The sequence below is a fragment of the Castanea sativa genome, chromosome 9 (genome assembly GCF_040712315.1).
Source record: "Castanea sativa cultivar Marrone di Chiusa Pesio chromosome 9, ASM4071231v1".
Lineage (NCBI taxonomy): Eukaryota > Viridiplantae > Streptophyta > Magnoliopsida > Fagales > Fagaceae > Castanea > Castanea sativa.
Genome location: NC_134021.1, coordinates 45,500,573 through 45,525,179, shown reverse-complemented (window position 1 = coordinate 45,525,179; position 24,607 = coordinate 45,500,573). Strand labels below are relative to the sequence as shown.

The 24,607-nt window shown below is 35.5% G+C and overlaps 1 protein-coding gene and 2 pseudogenes across 2 annotated transcripts; all 3 read right to left on the bottom strand.

Annotated features, from left to right (window-relative positions):
• Positions 1-834: 834 nt before the first annotated feature.
• LOC142611385 (putative disease resistance protein RGA1) lies at positions 835-3,089 on the bottom strand (annotated as a pseudogene).
• An 8,880-nt stretch (positions 3,090-11,969) lies between these two features.
• On the bottom strand, positions 11,970-15,584 carry LOC142610231 (uncharacterized; annotated as a pseudogene).
• A 194-nt stretch (positions 15,585-15,778) lies between these two features.
• On the bottom strand, positions 15,779-19,293 carry LOC142610230 (small ribosomal subunit protein mL104 (rPPR9)). 2 transcript variants are annotated; one of them, XR_012839792.1, is made up of 2 exons: positions 17,683-19,293; positions 15,779-15,904 (listed from the first exon to the last, which is right to left on the bottom strand). XR_012839792.1 is itself a non-coding variant. In XM_075781991.1 (1 exon), exon 1 carries the CDS (start codon positions 19,215-19,217, stop codon positions 17,733-17,735), a length of 1,485 nt encoding a protein of 494 aa, XP_075638106.1. In that variant the 5' UTR covers positions 19,218-19,293; the 3' UTR covers positions 17,365-17,732. The 2 variants fall into 2 exon arrangements, 1 of the variants encoding a protein (XP_075638106.1); XM_075781991.1 differs by lacking the exon at positions 15,779-15,904 and having other exon boundaries at positions 17,365-19,293.
• Positions 19,294-24,607: the final 5,314 nt, after the last annotated feature.

The window sequence follows — 24,607 nt, the reverse complement described above, 5'->3', positions numbered from 1 at the left end:
TACATTTATTGATCCTAATTGCAATGAAGAAATGCTTACGATTTAAGGAACATACAACTTCGTATTGAGTACTGTTTAACTTTCTATTGAATGTGACTTGTGTTGAACTCCTAAAATGATAGCTGCAATTATATAATAAACTTAAGGCGAGAATAATACTAGGAAAAAAGACTCTACAAAAGAAAAAATAAATAAATGAAAACTGATTATGTGATTATGGTTTTTGGGTGCCAATACCTTGGAGGGGAAAAAGAATGGAGAAATAAAGATTTATATGATCCCTTTGGTTTTGGAAATTCACTTTCATCCAAAATGATATGTTCGTCTTAATTTTCTTTAAATTTAAATCAAATAAAAGGGGATTTGGTTTTAGAAGTAGAAACTAAGCATAACTAGCATTTAGGATTAGATAAGTTTCATTGTTAAGACCATAAGATAAGAGTAGAAAAAGAAGATGAAGATTTTACCTCATCATTTTCTTCATGTGAACTTCCATCATCATCTTCTTCTCGCGAATCTACACCCATGTCATCATCCATTTCTGATGCACTTTCACTCTCACTATCCTCATCGAGATCAATCTCTGATATATGAGCAATCTTGAACCAATCTTCTTGTATGCGTTTTCTAGTTAAAAAATGACAATCTCTAATTATTAATTCTCTTAAAGTAGTGAGACCTTGCATACCCTCTGGGAGAGATGACAACTTAGGACAATCAATAATTATAAGTGTCTGAAGTGATTTCAAACTCTGAAACCAATCCGGCCAGGCCATGAAATTGTAACATTCTTCAATCTCTAGGTGTTGTAAAGTGTTGGCAGATCCTTGGAGCCACTGGGGCAAAACCACAAACTTATGTGAAGTGACAATCTTCAATTTTTGGAGGCTCAACTTGAGATCCTGACTGTTTTCTTCTGTCAAATTAAGCTTTTCGCAATTGTCAATTATCAGGGTCTCTAGGGCAGTTAGGTGTTTGATATTGAGTGACAAAGAGGTCAATTTTGGACAATTTTCAACAACCAATGTTCGAAGGTTGGAGAGGCACCCGTCCATCCCTTCAAACAAGCATATTAGACTTGGACATCGAACGACAATAAAGGTACGAAGAGACTTCAAGCAACCTACAACATTCTCTGACAAGCATGTATGCTTTGTTGTTACTACCAAAACCCTAAGGTTGATCATGTTCCTTATACCTTTGGGCAATCGTTCAAGATTGATGCAACCATTAAGTAGTAAAGTTTGCAAATTGTACAGCTTGCAAATGGAATCTGGAAGTTGCTTGATTATGTGATTAAATGATAGGTCGAGATATCTCAAATGCTTTAGAGCGCCAACAGAACTTGACAACACCTCAAAAGATGAATCACTCAAATCAAGTACACGCAAGTACTCAAATCTTGAGATGCATGCTTCAACAAAGGACAATGGTAATTCAATTTGGAAAATAATAGTTTGTACTCTACTAAGCTTGTGTAAGGGCATCACAAATTCTTGGTCATTGTCTACGAATGACAGATGACGAACTTTTTCATCAATGTCAGACTTCTTGGTAACGGTTAGACACTCACCTTGTGCAACTGAGAGTGCAAGATCATGCATAAGATCATGCATTACAAACGAAGAGTAATATAAATCTTCCTCAACATCTTGAAAGAAAGATCTTGACAACAACTCCTTAATATACAAGTCACCAATATCTTCAAGCTCTTTATTTTCATGTGATTGAAGAGCTCCATGTGCCATCCAAAATTGAATCAATTCAATACTAAAGAATTCATAATCCTTTGGAAAAAGAGAACAATAGGCAAAGCATTGCTTCAAATGAAGTGGCAACTGATTGTAACTGAGCCTCAATGCGGGTAAGATGTCACCCTCATTCTGTTCTAAATGCCATATCTCATTATCTCTAATGAATTTCCACTCATGTTCATCAAGTTTTGAATAAAGTAGGCCGGCTAAAGTCTTTACAGCCAATGGAACCCCTTTACATTTTTCAACAATTTCTTTTCCAATTTCTAAGAGGTTTGGATATTGTTCTTCTCCTCCTTCTTGAAATGCCAATGTCACAAACAAAGACAAACAATCATCTTGCGATAGGCCATCTAAATTGAATGTGGGAGTAGTGCCCATAATGGTAGCAACCGAGTCATTCCTTGTTGTCACTATGATTCTACTTCCATTACAACCTCCAAGTAACAAATCTTCCAATTCAATCCATTTATTACGATCTTCATTCCAAACATCATCCAAGACAAGTAGAAATTTCTTACCTTTTAAAAGTTCTGTTAAGCTAGTTTGCCATTGATCAATACCCAAGTTTTCATCAATTGTAACTTTTGCAGATTTAAGGATATCTTTTATCAACCTTGTAACATTAAAATCCTCAGACACACACACCCACATCCTTAATTGAAAATGGCTAACTACCCGTTCATCATTGTACACTAACTTGGCAAGTGTGGTCTTCCCTAAACCTCCAATCCCAACTATAGGAATTACATTAACATTTCTACCAGCATTTTCAAATGGGTCCATAAAAAGATCTATGATCTCTTCCTTGTCATCATCCCTACCGATGACATTCTGAGGATTAACAAAGGAGTGGGTCATGTCCCTCCTCTGATGCATATTTATGATCTTCCTATCCTCAAGTCGTTCAGCTAGATTGAATTTATCCTTAAGGGCTGCAATATCATCAACCCTCTTCCTAATATCCTTGATTTTATGCGCCAATTCAAAACGGACTGCAAGTGGATTAGAAGTAGAAAAGAAATGACACACCTTTTTGCTAGTGCTCCCGTATCTCTTCGTGACTTCCTTTTGCAGGACTCGGCAGTGAAATTCATCCAGCACATTCTCGGCATCATTAAGAACGTCTTTGAGCTCCCCTAGCCAAATCCTCAGCCTATGGTCGCTTGCTTGTTTCTCCTCTGCATCTAAGAGCACGGCTTTAATGGTGGCCACAGTGAGCTTAAGCTTTTTCAGATCTCTTCGAACGCCCCATGCTGAGCTGATCTCTTGGAAAGCACGGGATCCAAGTTGCTCCAGGACCTTCACTGCGATGCCATATGCAAGTTTGGCCATGTCTGGTTGGTTGGTTGATTGGAGAAAACTGAGAATGGTAAAGTGCTACTGAGTGCTAAAGACTGAAGTAGCTTAGCTTGCTTGGGAAGAATGGTAAAGTGAAAAGTGAATACCTGGGCGGGAATGGACGTTTTGGAGCTTGGGCTGTAGTACTTTGCTACTTTTGTTCAAATAATTTTGCCGCCAGCTATTTTGTTTTCAAATTCCATAGCAAGAATCAGATTTTATAAAAATTTCTTAACATTTTTACAACAAACTTGTTTTAAAGTTTCATTTGGTTTGCGTTTGCGAACTGTGCGTCTGCGTTTTCAGCCTTTTTTATTTTTTTAAGTCTAGCGCCTGTTCACTGTTTAAGAGATATGAACAGTGCAATCAGGCCAATGAATAGTAAATTCATTAATGAACAATAATTAAAATATAATTTTTTATTTCTTTTAGTTTTCAACAAAATAAGTGGTATCCAAACGCATACTAAGTGTGAATTTGGAAGCACGTTTTACACGTTTTCTAACAGCTACATTTTTTTTAGTGAGTCATGTGCACTGTTCACAAGACTCATAATTATTTTTTTCAACAAAAAAAAAAACTTTAAAACTGGGTCTCACGACATTATTCGCACATTTAAAAATTATTTTGTTACAATGTTTTCAGTTTTCAGCAATAAGCGGTATCCAAACAGACCCTGAGAGTGTGTTTAGATACCGCTTATTTTGCTGAAACTGAAAAATTATTGTTGAAAATACTGTAGATGAAGGTAAAAGTTAGTTGAAAATAGTACAGTGAAACCCATGAATAGTAGTAAAAATATACTGAATAGTGAAATAATTCTAATTTTTAATCCTAACCCAAATACACACTAAGGGTCCGTTTGGATACAGTTGAAAACTGAAAACTGAAAACATTGTAGCAAAATAATTGTTAAATAGGTGAATAGTGATGCGGGTCCCATTTTTAATTTAAAAAAATTTAAAAAGTACATGAACAGTGCACCACTGTGCGGTTACTGTTCACGCACAGTGGTGAACAGTGCACCTGTTCCCCGTTGAAACGCGTGCGCAGGGAAGAAAAAAAAAAAAGTCTCAAACGCAGGACGCTGGACGCAGCCTCCCAATCCAAACACACGCTAAGTATAATTTTATTTTATTTTAGTTTGGGATAAATTAACACCTCAATCTGTTATAAAAATATTATTAGCTTAGCTTGCTTGGGAAGAAATGGTAAAGTGAAAAGAGAAAGCCTTGTCGGGAATGGACTTGGACGGTGGTACTTTACTACTTTTGTTCAAACAATTTTGCCGCCAGCTATTTTGTTTTCAAATTCCATAGCAAGAATCAAATTTTATAAAAATCTAGTAACTTTTTTACAACAAACTTGTTTTGAGATGTGATAGGCTTAGGTGTAATTTTATTTTATTTTGACTTGGGATAAACTAACACCTTAATCTATTATGAACATATTATTAAATTTTGTTGAGTTCGTAGAATAACTCTGAGTCTGTTTGGATATCGCTTATTACTGAAAACTGAAAACATTGTATCAAAATAATTTTTGAATGTGTGAATAGTACTGTGAGACCCACTTTTAAAGTTATTTTTGCTAAAATCCGTACTTGTGGGTCTCGTGAACAGTCTACGAAACCCACAGAAAAATGCCCAAACGCCCAGACGCAAGCACAATCCAAATAGTCACTATATCTTTAAAAAAAAAAAAAATTCTAAGAAACGTAACCAAATTTCAAAACAATTTACCAAAAGTTTTTTTATTTTTTTTATTTTTGAGATGTTGTGGTTGGATGGATATAATCTTTTCTTTTTTCTTTTCTTTTTTTTTTAATTTGATTTATGGTGGGCTCACATCTCAATTTAGTATGAAAATATTATGAGGATTTGTTTTGTTCATATAAAATCTCTTTCAAAAAAATACTCTTTTTTATTAAAAACAAAAAAAAAAATGGTTAATAGACAAATGGTAATCATTTTATTAACTTAATCCTATTTTATTTGAAAAGTCAATATTCTTTAAATTAAAGAGGGCAATGGCCAAGAATCTTATTGTTCAATCAAAATCTTCTAATGTTATTAATGGAGACGTTTAAAATTTAAATCACCTCAACTATCAAATTATATATATAAATTAAAGAGGGTATTTTTGGAAAAATCATATATTTTTATAAAAAAGACATTATTAAATGGTATTTCTCTTAAAAACAAATTATATATATATAAATAAAAATTAAAGAGGGTATTTTTGGAAAAATAGTATATTTTTATATAAAAGACATTATTAAATGGTATTTCTCTTAAAAAATATATAGATTTTCTAAACATGACTATTGTAAGTGCACAATTTGTACCCGGTTCAATCACTAGATGGACTCAGGCCCAAAGAGCCTTGTACAATGAAATTTGTAGAACGTGGCTTGAAACTAGTTTTATGGATACTGGACAACAAATAAACAGGCTAGATTGCCACTAATTACACAACCAATGGACAAGAATAACAGAAATTCTCCTCGGATATAAGCCGAGGATGATTTGTATTGCCTTTCTTTCCTTTAATGATAAATTACAATTGAAGAAGAAGATCCCCCTTCTTTCCCTTTCCCTTTCCTTTTATATCGCTCTTCCTCCTCCCTTCACCTTCCACGTGTAGTACAAATCACCAACTTAGATACTTGACTTATCCACCACCTTCTTGATACCTTCAAACAAGAGCTAGAAGGCTGAACATTACTGTTCAAAGGTCATTTCCCCATTAATGCGGCCAGAGAGGTAGGTGTAGAATCTTTAATGTGGTGGTAGCAGCCTTTCCCCTTGATATTTCTCATACGTTCCTCCTCTCCACAACCATGTGGATCACATCTTTACTCACTTGGCCTTCCAGAATTCTCCCCCCAACATCATGACGTGTCATACCATTTTTACTGAACTCAGCCGAGGAGATGCCCTTCTACGGACTACATCATCAACCCTTTCAGCAAAAGCTGATCTGTGGGCCTTAAAGGCTCTGCTCGGAATGACCCATATCACCAATATCAAGCCCAAAGCCCAAATACGTGTTTTGACCATTTTTACCCCCACAACTATCAATGCGACTATGTGAGACTAAAGTTATTGAGTGATTGAAAGAGAAAAGAGAAAAAGCAAAATTACAAATTTACATGTGATTCAACTTAATAGCTTACATCCATAGTGAAAATTCATGTACAATTAAATCTTTGTTATATAATTTAATACTTTATAATGAATCTAGTGTAGAATTTATATAGTAAAGAACCCTAGACTATTAACTCAAAAAAAAAAGAACCCTAGACTAACCTTGGGATTAATTTGCTTAATCTACTTGTACTTGGGCGGTTGGGCCTACAATAAGCTTAGGCTTTCGGCCATAATATCTTTTAACACCAAGAGAGTGACGAAGGAAGAAAAACTTGAGTGTCCACTTAGGCAAAAAGTATTTACACTTTGCATTTTGCATTTTGTCTCAAAAAATTTTAAATAAACAACAAAACTAACTTTTGAGAAAATAAATGTATATTTGTATTTTTGTCACACATTTATCATAAAAGCTGCCAAAACTATATTTGTATATCTTATTTAACAATGAAGCTACTGAAAAATTACAAAGATACCAAATGGACAAATGTGTTGAAAGTGATTTGTTTTGGTAAGCATTTTAACGACAAATTCTTTTTTAACTTGTTCATTTAGGAACAACTTATTTAGCTTTTTACTGAAATTCTTTTGCTGAATGTGTGTTAAAGTATATTTATACTTTGAAAATATGAAGAAAAAAAAAAAGTAAGGTTTTAAAAAATTGTACATAAAAAAAAAAAAAAAACAAAACAAAACAAAAAACTTATAAGCTGGTGTCAAACACACACTAATTGAGATCTTTAGCAACACAAGCCACGTCCATAGCAACAAATTAATTGCTTTTATAATAATCCTTCATTTAATCTATATATCCAAAGAAGATTGTTTGAAGAGGCTCCTCACGTTTTTTATTATAGGTAGTACATCCCATTGCTGTTTAGTGCAAAAACAATAATCAGGTCCAATTGAAGATGCAGTGTGTATGTATGTGTGTGGCACCCTCCCTCGGGCATGTTCATCCCTGCACTTGTTGCATTGACTGCAAAACCGATGAATCCCGTGAATACATCAACAAAATACTTTTTACCTGAGCAGCTCTAGGGGCAGTTTGATTTGCTTAACATGAACCTATTTAAGATGTCAAAGAAAGACACCATCCTCATTCATAGCAACAAATCATAGAAGACGCATATCCTGCAGTAAAAGAGATCTACAATTTTGTTGTTGAAATGACCATGCAGAAACATTTAACTTGGTGGGAAAGCCATAAAAGAATCTGCCAAAGGTTCTTCGAAGTAATTTGGCACTGCATTTTTAAGGTGGGTTCCCTCTATGTTCCTCAAAAAGTTTGGAACTAAGACTTTGTTGTTGTTGATCCCTTTTGCGTTGCATTTCCTAAGCAACTACAATTCTTTAACTTAAACTCCTCATATGCAGTAAAAACAATGTTATGAACTTACGATGGCACTAAAAAAAATAATATATGATCCTACATTTGATTATCAATCTCAAAGTAGCCAAATGAACCAGGACCTGAAAAGTAGCCACTTTAAAATTTACTAGTTAGGGCAGCACGTGCTTACTGTAGAAATAAGTAGTGATTAAGGTAATTCTAGATTTTATTTATATCACAAAACATAGATGTAAATCATTTGATTTTTAAAGTACATAGAGATTTACATTAATCAAAAGGGACATTAATTCCCAAAAAATAAAAGACATTAATTTTACCATATGCAAACGAAACAATGATATAATAGTACACATGATACAAATAGAAATAATGCCACACTTTTTGTATTTCGCTTTATACACCACTAATCGAGGTATGTCATGTGTCTAATTTTTTTTTCTATTTAAAAATTTGATTATTTTATAATAAAAAAAATACATGACAAGTTATAATTGCTGCATTTGTGAACCTATCTAAAGCTTTTTCTTTCCTCATCTTTCATTTGTGTATGTTTGTTTCTCTGCACATCATTTGATCAAAGTAGTGCTACATAAGCAAACCATGTTGCATGCAACTGAAATGAAACTTCTGTTATTTTCTTTATTCTCACAAGATAAATCTTTCAAGGAAATGTCTTGAACCTCAGCATATCACCACGTGCAAAAGGAAATATCCTCATCTCTGGATTGTTGCTGTAGAATATCATCTTTGTAACAATCCCTCTTACAAGAAAACCACAAGAGAAAATTCTAAGTTTTAACAACTATGCCATGTCTATTAGTTTTTCCTCCATCCTTTAATCCTATCTTGTTGGGTTCTTCAATGGAAGATTCATTCCCTTAGTATAATAAATTACACATCATTTAGCTTTTATGAGAAAAATTGCAAAGAACAAAGGCATATGGATGTGCTTATACCACATAACAACAAAGAAAAAATCAGTCATTCTTATTTCAGTTAAGAAACCCGTTAGCTTCTGTCATTAATTGCAAAAATTCAGAAGGTTGGGAACATCAAGGAGATTCTTTGGTAACAATTTTGACAATCTTTGACGATTACAACCATTTGTTTGTACACAACTTGTCAGGAGCATCAATCAATATAGTGTTCTCTAATGGTCCAACACACACACAGGTGTGCAATATTGATCCTAATTACTAATCCAATCTAGTTGATTGCCCTTGACATGAATCACCAATTCGATATTTCTCAAATCATAACATCACAAAAATTTGAAATTAAAACTAAATTGCAGCAACAACAAAAAAAGAAATAAATAAATAACCACTAACCATGCAACTCTGTCTCATTGTGTAATTTATAGGAAAATGAATCCAGTTGTTTCATCCAATTAATTTCACCTCAGCAGCTAGAAATTGAACAATGAAATGAATAATCAATTACAAATGCTTACCTGTTGTCTATGTGATTGTTCTTTGGAGAGATACAGAGCTTCAGTTTCATAGCTCAAGGAAGCTCAGCAAAGACGCATATATTATTATCTTTTGGTTTTTCTATTTGGCTAGCATGTATATATTATCACCAAGAATTGTCAATTAAGTTTCAGCAACTATCTGCTAGTACAAGCTAAGCAGATGAAACATTGAGAATTTATTCAGCCCTTCATATGCAAGCAGGGCCATAAAGTCCTATAGCGATAACAAACTGTCTAATGAAAAACCAGATAAATACCGGCAAGGAAACAATAATTTATAAACTCACTACAATAATTTATAAACTCACTCTCTAGGAAATATTGTTGCTGCTTTGCATACCATTTTCTAGAGCAGACAAGCCCTCATTCTTCTCCAGCAAGTCATGTGCCAGCTGATAGGTCAGCTCAATGGTCTTAAGTGCATTTCCTCCAAGGAAAAATGAAAATTCCCAAACATCAACAACCATGTATTCAATAGATAAAACAACCTAAATATAAAATATTGATGAATTATTCAAAAATAACAAATAAGAAAAATGGCTAAGATGATTATCAAGATCTATAATTTATATTCCCCTTTGTTATCTCCAAAGGATGTGTTGCCACAAATGGTTAACCAAAATTCATAAAATTTTGAGCAGATTGATCAGCAAGGCATTCAACCACAGAAAATAAACATAGATTTGTAACTACTTGGAAGGGTAAGCAAAACCTTAGAATTTTTTTTCAATTTAGCATCCACTAACACCCATATGCATATTATATAGCCAACTTTGAAGCAAATAACTCAACTCTCAATCGTGTGAAGATAAATACAAAGCCACTCAGATTGGTAATCAATGCCAGACGGTGGTTCTGTTTGTGACTTTGCGTATCAAATGTTCCACCATGCAAATCAAACCATCAATCGTGAGGCCATCTAAACTACTTTCTTGAATTACATAAATGTAAAATCAAACACATATCATCATATAAGTATCTCTCAAAACTACACAGAAAATTCAGCAAAACAAGCCTATCGTGCAAGCGAAATAACTACAAGAGTGTGCTCTGATGGTGTGAGTAACCATCGTACAACACTAAGAGTGAGCAGCTTTAAATCCTATTACTTTCCCAACCAAAATAGTAAATTTCAATTACTTTTTTTTTTCAGTTCTCCATGCCCTCAAGATAATCAGTATGCTGTTTCATCCCCAGTTCAAGCAATGAACACCTCCATCATTTCATTAAAGCAAATTATGGACCAGATGTGATTCATTGATAGCCTGTCAATGACACACACACACACACACACCCAAAAACAAAAAAAAACTGAAAATCATAAAATAAGAAGACTAATTGATGAACGAATCAATAATCAATTTTTAGTTTCTTGTTAAGTTCCCAAAATTGCTAGCAAAATGAAAAGATGATAATATATTCAATGTTAAATATCCATTACAAACCCCAAGAAGCCAAAGGAACAAAACATGCCCACATGACTAAGATTTTTTCTGTTTTGAGCTTTAGGTAAGTTATGTTGTGAGCTTCTCTAGAACTCAGAAAAAAAAAAAAAAAAAAAATCAATTCTCCATAGTTTCTACTAACGAACTTGTAATCAAATGTACGTAGATCTAATCATTCTAGAGAGGAGGGGATTTAAAGGAGATTAAAAATAAGAGAATGAGAATGAGGATCTACCAATCTAGGAATTTTAGGGTAGGTGAATCAGAAAATTAGGAGAGAGACAAATACCTAGCCAAGCCATCCATTTCTCTCCCATCATGTAAAGAACCATTAACCAAGCAAAGAAAAACTCTCGGCTCCCTTTGCTTCCATCCCAAAATTTCCCTCTCCACCTCCCACTCTCTCTCTCTTCAAGTTTTGTTTTGGTCTCTCCGCTTGAAACAGCTTTGCATTTCCTCACAAAAAAATGCAAACAGACATTACTTGACTAAACCAAAGTACTGTAGCTTTGCTACTGTAGCTATGGTCATTCACTCTTTTTTTGTATAGAAATCCTACCAAAGGGCACAACAGACCACCCTAGTAATTAGATATCTAAAAAAGAATTACTGCTTCACTGAATTAAATTAACAAAACTGCTATAACCAGAGTGAGCAAAGTCCAACCAGAAGCTGAGAAGAACAGGTTATTATTATAGCACCACAGGTAGAATGAGATTATAACTGGTCCAAATTTGGTCAAGCTTGACCTGATAAACCGAAATCCAGCCTGAAATTAAGTATGCTGGCTTCAGGTTGAACTTTTTTTTTTTGCTTGAATAAAAATTTTAATTGCCAACAAAGGAAATGACAAGAAAGAAAAAACATAAACAAAAAAACACCCCATTCAAACTCAACCACACCTAGGCTGTTCTTCCTTACTAATAACATTAACAAAACGGGAAGGACCCAGCCCATCAACAAAATAGCTAGGACAGGAGTTTGATAGAGACCACTTTGCCAAGCCATGAGCAGCCTCATATGCATTCCTATACACCCACATAAACTCCAGCTTGTCAAAGCTTACTGAAAGCAATCTGACTTCATCAACAAAGTCAGCAATTCTCCAATGCACTGATATTGAGCTGTTGGTCACTACTTCAACACAATTCTTGGAATCAACCTCAATTATTGCCTTAAAATGCATTTAGCTTGCTAGCTGCACCGCCCATAGAAAAGCTTCAGCTTCCGCTTGGACGGGGACCATGGTATTCACTTTTTTTGATCAAGCGAAAACCAAGGTCCCTTTCCAATCTCTAACTACCAGTGCTACATATGAGTGCTCCATCCCAATAGCTGCATCACAATTCATCTTTAACTGATCTTGGGCTGGTTTTTGCCAAATCGATAATCTTGTGCTTGAGGGCAAGACTGTTCTGATTTTTCAACAGCTCCAATGTCATTGTCCTTGGAGAACTGCTAACCAGTTGAACTACAAGACTCTTGGCATCCACACCAACTGACATTGTCAAGAATATTATCTATTTCTTGTAACTAACTCTCCTATATATGAGGAATATATTGGCTGAGGATTGTATCAGTTTTTCAGCTCCTCCCAAAAGTGGATGAATTATCATACAAATGTTTTTGAATTCTCTTCTCAAATATTCTTCACAAACATTCAAACAGCAGCAGCAACCAGTGCATGTGTTCCAAACTGCTGCACAGAGCATTTTACAAGACTTATATAAACCTCCAATGGTCTTTAAGGACCCTTGAGAGTGCCTTCTCTTCTTGCCCTCATTGTAGACTTGTCAAGTAATACTGATTGTGCACTTCTTGCCTCTGGCTGACACTCATACATGTTTACTTTGTTTACCCTGTTTGTTACAATCATCATAAGGGCTGAATCATAGGGTCGATGCACCTCTCTAGAACCATCTGCGGTGAGTAGGCTAATCTTTCTTAGGTAACCAGATACTTTCCTAAAGCTGCCTGATTTTATTGAAGTTAAGGTTACATGCGAACAGGACAGGAATCGGAGTTACTAAATCAAACCAAGCTGCCACATTAAGCTAACACCAACCGGCACCAACCCTTCATTTTCTGCTTTCTGACTAGTGCCTCCCCCTCTAATTATGTGACACAACCCAAACCAAACCAGTCTAGGCCATGCCTAGCCACAACAGAACTTGACCAAACACTGGCTCTAACTTATACTAGTTTGCCAGAAGTCTAAGACATTACTTTATTGGTAAGTTACAGATGGACCCATTGAGTTTTCAGACCATAATCAAGACATTTACAGTAAAAAAAAACTTGGGGAATCAGAGGCTTAAAATTGATTCATCAACAGAGGATGCCTTTCAAGGAAAAATTCGTGATACTGCATTTTCCCACTCATCTGTCTGATAGATGAGTCAGGCATGAATGATACCCAAGGCCTAAGGATAAACTTAATGATTAGGATTAAAATCCCCTCGCGGACCCTGGCGGAATGGCATTAAAAATTATAAATGTGCAAATGAGACAATTGAAGGAATTTTTTTTTTTAATAAGTGACACTTGAAGGAAAATTGTTTAAACATAGCTAATAACCACCAAAAAGCTGGGAAATTTACATTAGCAAATTCCTTTCGAAAAAGATCCACAGAAAACCCTCTCTGATGCAGTTCTTCAAATAGAACAATCCAATTGAGAACACATTAACTAAAACTATACCCAATGATGGAGGCTGCTTTACAAGGAACTGAGAGAATTAGGGAATCCCTTTTCTCCCAAAAAAAAGGGAGAAGAAGAAAAAAGGAAATGTTTAACCAACTTGCTGCCAAAACTTATGATAAACATTCTCACAATTGAATGCATGAAACTCCTGAGTCCTGAATGGATTTAATGACTCCTGACTTTGTACAAGCTCTAGAACTTAAACAAAACAAATATTTGATTTTAGAAATGAATGTCAAGTTGCATTAAGTGTAGTCCTAGGATGCACAGACACAGACACGGGTACGGGTACAATATGGCGACGCGAGCAATTTCTGAAAAATTATAACATGATACGGCAAATAGGACACCATTAAGACATGGGTACAACACAGATATGACAAGGGTATGGCACCCCAAATGAAGTGTCTGTGCATCCTAGGTGCAGTCCATCTCCACACTCACCCCATTCATTAGTCATCACATTGGAATTCAACTATTAAACTACCTTTATGTGTCATTCTAAATAATATGCCAAGTCGAAATAGAAAAGTCATTAAAGAAAATGTCAATGTGCAGTAAAGAATTAATATAGGACATGAGCATGCAATAAATAAATGCATAATCTAAACTAGCAATTTTCAGTTAATCACATGTAAAGTAATATAAATCAACCATGATAAGTCGAACACAAGTGGAGTTAGATAAATACAAGACCAGGCAAAAGTTATACATACATCATCCTGTGCCTCTTGAAGTTCACGCAATGTTCTTCCTCCATCCATATTCTCTGCTCTTCAAGTTTCTTTTTGTAAGCACTTGTCACAAATTTGTCCTTGTCTGCATAGAGGTGGTCATCTTGGCTTCTCTTCCGCAATTTTTCTCTCATACACTACCTCACGGTATTTCTCTCGTTCTTTTGTTTTTTCTTTCAATAGCTGAATATATCTTGGCTGCAATAGAAACAAGCATGTTTTAATTATAAACACTATTTAACCAAATCTATGGAAAGACAAACAAAACTAAAAATAGATGCTCCAATTTTCATCATGTAAATGATTTATTTTAAGTATAAGAACCTGGGAAAGAAAAATCAAGATTGCAACATGCCCATAACTGATGAACCATTTTTCTAACAGAATTCTACATCCATATAGAGCACATTAGCACTTCCATTCCATTGAATATGATGGCTTTCTCTACTACTAAAGTTAATTCATTAACATGTAAATGACAAGACCTTATCTGAAGTCATACTCTGATACTTCCTTAATTGAAATGTCCTTTTTCCGTTCCTTCAACTTGGTTCAACTCATTCTTTCTTACTAGTGCATCAGTCGCTCTTCTCTAAACATGACCAAACCATTTCAATCAACACTCTCTCATCTTTTCATCCATATGAGCTACCCTTTTATGTGAATTTTCTCATCTCAAATCCTATCTTTCCATCTATTTCCCATTTATCCATCTTAACATTCTCATTTCAGATACACCCATTTTCGAATATCTCACTTCTTAACAACCCAACATCCGACACCATAAGAGCAAAGCATGTTGTATAGCAGTCTTATGAAATTTCTCCTTAACTTAGAGTTTTAGAATCACTCTATTACCTTTAAACTATCTTAACATACTCATTTCAGCTACACACATTTTACGAATATGTTACTTCTTAACAATCCAACATTCAGTACCATACAAGCATAGCTGGTTGTATAGCAGTCTTATAAAATTTTCCCTTTCAAACTTAAAGTTCTATAATCGTTCTATTACCTTTAAACATAGAGAAATTGATGTTAACATACAGAAAATCATTTCTATATTTATGCAGTAAGTATAAATTACATTCTGGGCAAACTTTCAATAAAAATCAAACTGTTTTTTCAATAAATTATAGAATAATGATGATATATAAATATTTTACCATTCTGTCTTGACGATCTTGAACTCGAGGTTGAATGGCTTTCAGTTTCGTGCCATCATAAACTCTGTCATAATCAAAAACAGTGGGGTCTTCTTTGAGGGCTTTCTTCTGCTGTTCCTCGGTGTCCTTGAGAGACTTGTTCTTCTTAGCTTGCCAAGAAATATCACTCTCCACATCATCCTCATCGTCATCGTTAAACCCAAAGGCAGGTGGGGAAGGCAGCTTTGTTGACTCCTGCTGCTGCTGCTTCTTCTTCTGCTGTGATGGCAGCCTAAGGTTCAACCCATACCCTATCTTGCTCATTGTAATTTCTTTGACGATGTAAATCTCAAGTATTTGGGATTCAAATAAAGGAATAGAGGGGTTTTCAAAAGAGAAGGTGAGAGAATTCAAGCCCTATTTTTCAATTTTCTTTTTTTTTTCCACCCTCAATTATCATCTTCTTAAAATGCATTTGGCTTGCTAGCTGCACTGCCCATAGAAAAAGCTTCAGCTTCCGCTTGGACAGGGACATTGGCATTCACTTTTTTTAATAAAGCAAAAACCAACGTCCCTCTCCAATCTCTAACTACCATTGCTACATATGAGTGCTTTGTCCCAACAGCTGCATCACAATTTATCTTTAACTGATCTTGGGCTGGTTTTTGCCAAATCTATAATCTTGCACTTGAGGGCGAGACTGTTCTGGTTTCTCAACAGCTCCAATGTTCATTGAAAACTTTGACCAAACTTCAGATAAGATCTTCAACATAAAACTCTTCTTTCATGAACAACTTGGTTCCTACATTTCCAAATCATCTCTAAGTTTCAATAGTGTAAATCCCTTGAAATAAGTAATTTTTTTTTTAATTTTAAAAATTTGGATAAAATAGAACTCAATACAAATTTACCATCCCATTTAATACAATAATATGTAATCCCTGTTAATTTTAGTGGCCCAGAAAAATAAGAGAATGGGCAAGCTGCATACAATGCAGACCATATATATCAGACAGACAATAAACAAGGAAAATCAGAAAAATATTATTTCTAGAGAGGAGTGTGAAGAAGAAAGAAAAACGCCGATGAGTCCTTAAAAAGTACAGTTCCATCAAGCGACAATGAGAACTAAGGGTAAAAATAAAAACTCAACAGTAGCAAAGACAAAAGTTGGCCTCGGGTTTTTATGCAACCTTAATGAGACTGAAGAAGAGCCAAAACTGATTTCCTATCAGGTATGCTAGGAAGAGCTCCCTTCACTTGAAACCAAAGAGAAGCAGCTGCAGCTGTTTAAAAATTTAAAAAAAATTTAAAAAAAAAAAAACAGAGAATTATGATAAGCAATGTTCTAAGGAACATATTTATTGATAAATAGGGAATAATGTTGCAAGTATACCAGCAAATTTTAAGCATTTATTTCTGGACTTGCCCTCCACAAGAGCCACAACAAATGCTGCAGTAAAAGTATCTCTAGCCCCAGTTGGGTCGAGGACCTTTGGGGCTGATATGATAGGTTGTTTAATTGGCTCTTCACCTTCTACAAATAAGGCAGACCACTGTTCATTTGTTCTTCACCAACACCGCATTGCATTAGTGGAAGGATAAATGCTAAGGTAGATAAGAGAACATCTTTAACTAAAAAGGGGTCACAATCAAGAAGACCCCATGAACCATCACAGTGTTGATTATGCAATAACCAATTTACAGACCGAGGAAAAAAGGAAGCCAGTGGGGAATTTGGGCAAGGGACCATTGCCTCCCAAGCAGTGTCATAAACAGAACTTATGAAGTACAATACATACCAAACACATGATTCATACCCAACATTTGACAAGAAACCATTAATGACCATTCCACCATAATAGAACTGGTCCTAAGCTATTTAAAATTAGCAGTTTTGACAGAGCATTCTGGAAAACCACTAGTGATCAGTATTATTCACATAACAAACACTACAGAGAAGATAAGTAGGTTGCCTTCAAGTTGAACCTAAGATTACAATTCTAACTGGAACTCCTAACCCGGAAAATGTCAACAAACAATACATTGGCTCACTACTTACTCTTGGGACATGTCAAGAGGCATGCTCATTTAATTATGCCCAGCAGTAGAGGAATATAATTTTGTTTCAAGATTCCAATGCAAGATAAAACAGATGGAGTACCAATATTAATGTGATTAAAAAAGAAGAAGATAAGAACTCATTCATGCAATCTAAAGTGCCTGTCACACAGTATTAGCCCTCCCCGAAAATAGTAAATCTATAAAGACAAAAGTTGCATTAACTGATCGCTGTTTCTTGGCAACTGAATATATGGTCACCCAAAATAGTACATTTATAGGTTATGCAACTCAAGTGCATTCCAGTAGTTCCTACAAAGGATTTAAAGATAGTTCAACAAAAGAGCTAAAAATCCTAATAAGCTTGTTTGCTTGCAATAAGCACAGCAATGACTGCTCGTATGTGACAAAAACTTTTATTTCTAGCATCATTAACAATAAAATAAAAACAGCAAAACAAAATTAAAAGAACAGAAATAATCAAAAACAAATGATCAACTCTAATCATCATTTTCATACCACTAGCAAAAATTCCAACAAGGTGTGCTAAAATAAAACTACAAACGATCTCAGAAGGCACGTCGCATCATTCCCTTCGGTTTCTTCACAAAACTCAATCTAATTTGCTTAAGTCGTCTCCTCTTCCTAGCCATCTTCTCCGGCAATGTCTCCCTCTTCTTCACACTACTCTTCACAACCCTCACCTTCTTTTTCTTTGCAAATCTTGGGTCCACCATATAAGCTTTAGGCTCCACCGGCACCCCTCTCTTCTTCGCCTCATTAAAAAGCGCATTGGCCCTATCCACACGACTATGAGCACACAACTTCCCCATCAACAAATCATAAGTCTTGATCCCGGGCTCGCACCCATCCTCCTTCATCTTCTTGAAAACACTCATAGCATGATCAATCCTCTCAATCCCACACAAAATCTTCAAGAACCCATAATAGGCTTTCTTATCAAGCTTACTCACAAACCCTGCTGACCTCATTCTATCAATCATTTCATCACCTTCTCCCACCCTCGCAGCCTGATACAAACTCCGAATCAACACGAGAAACGTGGTATCATCCGGATAACAACCCCATTCCCCCATCCTATGAAACAACTTCATCGCGTCCTCGGTCCTCCTCAACTTACACAAGTTCCCAATCAACACATTGAAAGTCTCCACATTTCTAGCAACCCCATGAACATCCATCTCAACCAAAACCTTTTCCGCCTCCGAATCAAGCCTAAACGGATCCTTGTCCCTACAAAGCTTACAAACACAATCAAGAATCGCATTATATGCAGAAACACCAATCTCAAACCCTCCCCTATACATTTCCCCAGCAAGTCTCTTAGCTTCATCAAGCTTCCCATCCACACACCAAGCCTTCACCAACAAATCACAAATCTTCTCATCAGGAAAAAACTCATTCGCCAAATTCTTCACCATCCTCTCCGCATGACTAGCAAAACCATTTTCACAAAGCTTCTCGACGACCAGAGCGAGCGACTCGCGATCGCGTTTAAGGCCGTACTCTCGCTCCATTTTTTCAAAAAACGACACCGTATCGGCAGGCCTTCCCGCTCGGACCAACCTATCAATTACGGCGCGCAGGGTTTTAGGGCCTAGCGACAGCGAGAGACGAGAAGAGGAAAGGAGCTCGTTGATGGCCTTGAAGTCCTTGCGGCGGCCGAAGTAGTCGACGAAGAACGACACCGTTTCGTCGGAGTGAGTGAAGTTAGGGTTCGAGAGAAGCCATTGGTGGAAGCCGAGGACCGTACGACCGGCTTCGGGAGAGAGATTGAGAGTGGAGAGGACGAGAGATGGAGTTGGGTTGATGTGAGAGAACTTGAGGTGGAGGCGTTCGGAGATCGGAAGCGGGTCGGAGTTCGGGTTGTTAAGGAGCTCCGAGGAAACGGAGAGAGAAACTGGATCATCAGAAAAAGGAGAAGGAGAAGAAGAAGAAGAGAAGGATTGGAAATGGGAGGAGAGGAAAGTGAGTTTGGGAGTTTGGTCGTTGTATAAGCATCGTCGGATAAACAACAGCCTGGTTATTGACATTTTTGTTTCTTCAGCTCAGTCTGAGTGAGTGAGAGAGACGAGTCGACTATTTGGTTTGATTTGAAAAAACCTAAAGTACTTTGTCTAGCTGAGATGGAGATGGAGATGGAGATGGAGATGGGCTTCTTCAACTTCAAGTGTTCTGCTACAAAAGCCCATATATTTATTTTGCCCAAATAAGCCCAAGATCAGTTTTTAATTTTAGATCAATAGATTTTTTTTTTTTACAATATAGAAATTTTACTCTAACCTAATTTAAGTGTATATATATATATATATATATATATATATGTGAAAACTCTCTCCTGGAGACTTAAACCTGGCTCTTGCCCTCCACACCCCACAAATACTTATACTTGTGAAGTGATCATCGCACCAAAAATATGCGGCAATAGATCAATAGATTCTAAAAAACAAACAAACAAAACAAAACAAAACATACCGATTACCGAAGGAGAGCAAGGCTGCTGCATAGATGAATCTATATTCTATCTCTTTCGCACAAAAAATATGCGGCTACTTATACTTGTAAAGTGATCATCGCACCAAAAATATGCGACAATAGATCAATAGATTCTAAAAAACAAACAAACAAAACAAAACAAAACATACCGATTACCGAAGGAGAGCAAGGCTGCTGCATAGATGAATCTATATTCTATCTCTTTCGCTCTCCTCTGCATCTCAGTTTTTGCCTTTCACTTATTAGCTCTATCGCATGAGCATTCTCTCCCCTTGCTTTCTTTTTCTCCCTAATTCTATTTTGTTTTCTTCAACACTTCAGACAAACGAACCCGCTGGCTATGGTAAAGAGATGAGTGATTTAGGTTAAATTTTTAATTTATTTTTTAAACATACCAAAATTATAAATCACCTCATTTTTATAATTTATTATATATTATTTTGTCCTTAAAATAATCTATATATCATAACATTATAAATGTATCTGATTAAAATATATTATATTTTATCAATTAATTTATAAATATAATGATATAACATGTATTTGTTTGTAGTTTATTATAGTTTTTTATGTACTGAAGTTTGAATGATTGTTTGCCTTTTAATGAGAAATATTTAAATTATTAGTATTTTTTTAATCATAGTCATTAATTAATGGGTGATAATTTAATTTGAAAATTCTAGTTTTATGGACAAGTTTAGGACTATTGATTTATTCAAAAAAAAGAAAAAGACAATAATTTAAAAATAATACACTTTTGGGTTCTAATATATAAAGTACTTAACTCGTATATTGATTAAATTGTATATATATTATTATTAATATGGATGTAATTAGTATATACGGTAAAAAAAAAATTAATTGTCTAATATTATGTTTGGTCCCCAAATATATATTTTGGGCTCCACCATTGACCATAAATTACAGTTTCTACGTTAAGATTACAATACATTAAAATAATCTAAAACAATCCTCATCTATATAAAAAAAATTAACAAAAACAAACATGTTTAGCACATGGGGATTTGAGAGAGAGAGATAAATGGATTCAAATTAGTGAAGTTATGTCCGGTGTAATTTTACAAAAGCTACACATTTTAATATCTAAGCAACTTAATGGTTCAAAAAATGCTATCTTAATTAAATAGCATGTTTTAGTGTTTACTCTTATTTATTACAATAAATTATGAAAATCTATTCTATTTTAGTATTTTTCTCCCTCTTGTTGAACCACTGTATTGAGTAATGCTAGAGACACAAACAATTTAACATTTTTTTTTTATATATAAAGTGTTTGTAGACGCTCATTTTTTACAAGCCCAGAAGAGAGGAAGGCCCAAAGTCATGAGCTAAAGAAAGTATTGTGGAAGTACCATTAAGCGAGTGGCAGGAACAACGAATAGTGGGTCTAACAAACAAATAAATGGATCCTGAGGAAGTAAGTGGGCCCAAAAAAGACCCGGAAAAAAGTAACTACGAACTCATGGGCTGTATAGATGTGGAAAAGAGAGAATGGGTTATAACCTCTGCAGTAGGCCCAAAGTAGTGCAAGCAAAGAAAGTAGGGGATTGTGGAAAACCCATGAGCCCCAAGGGAAAAGTGAGAAATGCTTGGGTCGAGGAATCCCAAGAAGATAGTAGAAGCCCATGGGAGACATAAAATTGAAAAAGGACCGAGGACGCTCGAGAGAGTAAGTTGGTCAAGGACGCCTAAATGGAAGTAGGTGGGACAATAGGAGTCCGCAAGTAGCAAGAGGGTCCAGTGGGATCATTGGGCCTTCGAAAAAAGAATGAACAAAAAAGGTCCAAAGTGGCCCAGCAGGCTTGGAGTCAAAAAGGCCTCATGGCGGGCATGACATAATTGTGTGGCAGGAAGCAAGTAACAGGGGCCGAGAATAAAGGTTTTGAACGGCCCACGAACAAGCATGGCTCAGTCCTCAGAAGAGGCAAGCCATAAAGGAAAAGTCGGGCGAAATAGCCCACACCAAAAGAAGCCAAAAAACGAGCAGCAAGCTGGGCAGTTTGACGTTCAGACCACGGCAGACAGATGAGCAGTAGGCAGGATTTGAACAAGCATAGAGGTAAGGCACGCGCAAAGCCTAGGCACTACCAACCTGTACCGAACCAATACAGGAAATGGTGAGGTCATGGGTCAGAGGTAAGGGGGGTATGGTCTAGCAGTGGAGAGGGGGAAAAACTCATTTTTGTGTTTCCTACTCAAGCCCTTTTGAAAGCAATGTCCTGCTGGAAAGGCATGCAAACCAAAAGAGGCAAGGTTGAGTGGGGACCACCAGGCGCATGTCGTAAGGGGTAAAGGGAAGGGGAGTATTCACTCCGTGGCAGGTAGGAATGCCGCAGGGAGTGAGCAAGACAAAAAAGCCTTCTCTGACTGAGGCAGGGTGGCACTGGCTGGGTGACTGACCAGTCAGTGACGGTCAGCAAAGGAGCCCATGCTAGACAAAAACGGTTAAGGGCTAAAATAGTAAAAGACCAGGCAAGGCTGGCCCTATATAAGGAGTCCTACAGTAGAGAGGGAACCTCTGTAAAAAGAAAAGAAATAAGAATCATAGAAAACAGGGGAATAAGAAACGCAGGGGAGAAAAGAGAGAACGGACAAGAAAAAAAAAAAAAAAAGAGTAAAGAAAAAGAAAACGAAAGGAAAGGAGAGGATAAAGAAAAAGAAAACAGAAGCAAGAAAGAAACAGAGTGAATGGAGTGATTGGCATGCACCGAATGGATTAACCCCCCTCTCCCCTTCCAACTCATGCTCTCTGTTAACCAAATAGAAATCTCGTTCAACCCGAAGTCACTTAGGCTCGTTCCTTCAAAACAGCTAATTTCTCCTAAGAGAAATTAGTCGCGTTGAGGGAATGGTTCCCTTTCTTGACGCAAACTCTGTAAAACAGCCCATTGCAGCAGGTTAACGTTTGTTTCTTTAATACGCTCCCGACTCTCCATCTAACATTCATTATTGTGATATTATATTGTAAAACGGCCACCCTTCATTAAGGCTCACTTACTATGTTGCTTAAATCTCTATTATTTTATGTTATCTTTTATCATATCTGTCTGTTGTAGCTAACGTGACAGTTCTGCCTACCGTAAAGATCTGATCACCAAAAGGCATTGTTTGCGCGCAAGCCGGACCAGCAAGGTTTGTTTTTGGATCGGTCCCAACTCCTCAACTCAGAAGAAAATCTTGGGCCTAGTCTAACAGCGAGCGGCCCAACCCGACACTTGTGAAAAAAAAAGGCCCACACATTTCAGTGTTGATATGGCGTGGTCCACATTAGATTTTAAAAACAATTATTGAAGGATATTTGTATTTTTATTTATCAAAATGACATTTTCATTTTTTTTTAATAGGCATGAAACTAGCTTATTTATATCAATCACAATATCTTGCAATTTTCAAATTTATAAACATATATAGTATGATCAATTTAATACACTACTTTTATTATCTTTTAATTTTTTTATAAAATAGAAGACTAAATATTAAATATTTTAGAAGTAAAATTATTGAAATATTTGAGGAAACTAACAAAATGCACAGCATATCGTGCGGAAACTCGACTAGTGGAATGTTAATTTTGTCTATACTTAAACTTAGAGGCATACTGGTCGAAAAGTCCATCATAGAAGCCATTTAAATAGTAGTATAAAATTAAATTCGTAGTCTCTTTCAAAAGCGGTCATCTTATTTGACTCTCTCTTTCAAGAGCCATCTCTTCTTCTTTTCAAAATCTCTCTATCTTATTGGCAGATTTAAAGAACAAAAATGGGGTGCCTTAGACCCTCCCTCACAACCACGATTAGATTCTTCATTGTACTTATGAATATACCAGTTACAAGAAAGGATCTCATGATAGTCAATATAGGCCCCCCACCATCCGTCAATGCATTGTGTTCTTTGACTCGTCGTTACTCTAGACGATGAAGATGTTATTGACTATGAACCAATATTGTGCTATTTACATAATGGATGGAAAAAATTGCAAAAAACCAATTATTATACAGTATTTGCCTTTTATAACCCATTGGGATTATTTGGCTACTATGTTTTCTTCTTCTTTTTATTTTTTAGTTGTTGTTTCTGTCCTAAAATCTCTATCTCATTGTTAATTGCTTTAATTTGAGTACTTGTACTTTTGGAAATCTTAAGAATTTGTAAATTTGATTGGTTTTTTTATTTATTTTTCTTTTGACCTTATTATTGGTAAGTTTTTTACTATGATTTTAAAGAGCTCAATACAAGCATTTTGAGGCTATCTTTCAAAAATAGTTGCATAATCATATTTAATGTTAATCCAACTCCAAACAGTTTAATCTACTCTAAAAAGGGTATGTAAGGTTGATTAAACATCTCACCTCTACAAATTAATTGTGTGAGTAAAAGTAGCAAGTATATCATCCATTTAACTTGGCCTATTTTATTGCCGCCACACACACATATAATGAGAAACCATTATATATTTTAAAAATATATGATTTAAAAAATGTGTAAGCTAATACCATGTATAATTTGAATCTCTTATAAGAAAATGTATAATTTGAACCATATAAATGTGTAATTGTTTTTAATTGTATTCGTGCACATGCACAGGGTTACACACTAGTAAGTACAATGTTTAACAAGATAAGCATCTGCCTTATGTTTTATAATTGTTTATAAGTCATTGTTAAGAAAATTTTAGCTTCACAGCTATGACATTGATTTAAGGGCATCTTTGGTTTGTTTATTTTACTTTATGTTTGTTTGCCCAACAAGGAACTTAAATATAAATTCAAACCATTTATATTGAACCGTCACTTTTGTTTTGTTGTAATTTTCTCTACTTAATTCTAATAATGTTGGATATCTATTTGTTTTCATTGTTTTTGAACATCATAGAATTGGGATGAATTTTTTTTTTTTGAGGCTGAAG

Coding starts and splice junctions, on each gene's coding strand:
- LOC142610230 (XM_075781991.1), bottom strand. CDS start 19,217: ATGTCAATAACCAGGCTGTTGTTTATCCGACGATGCTTATACAACGAC.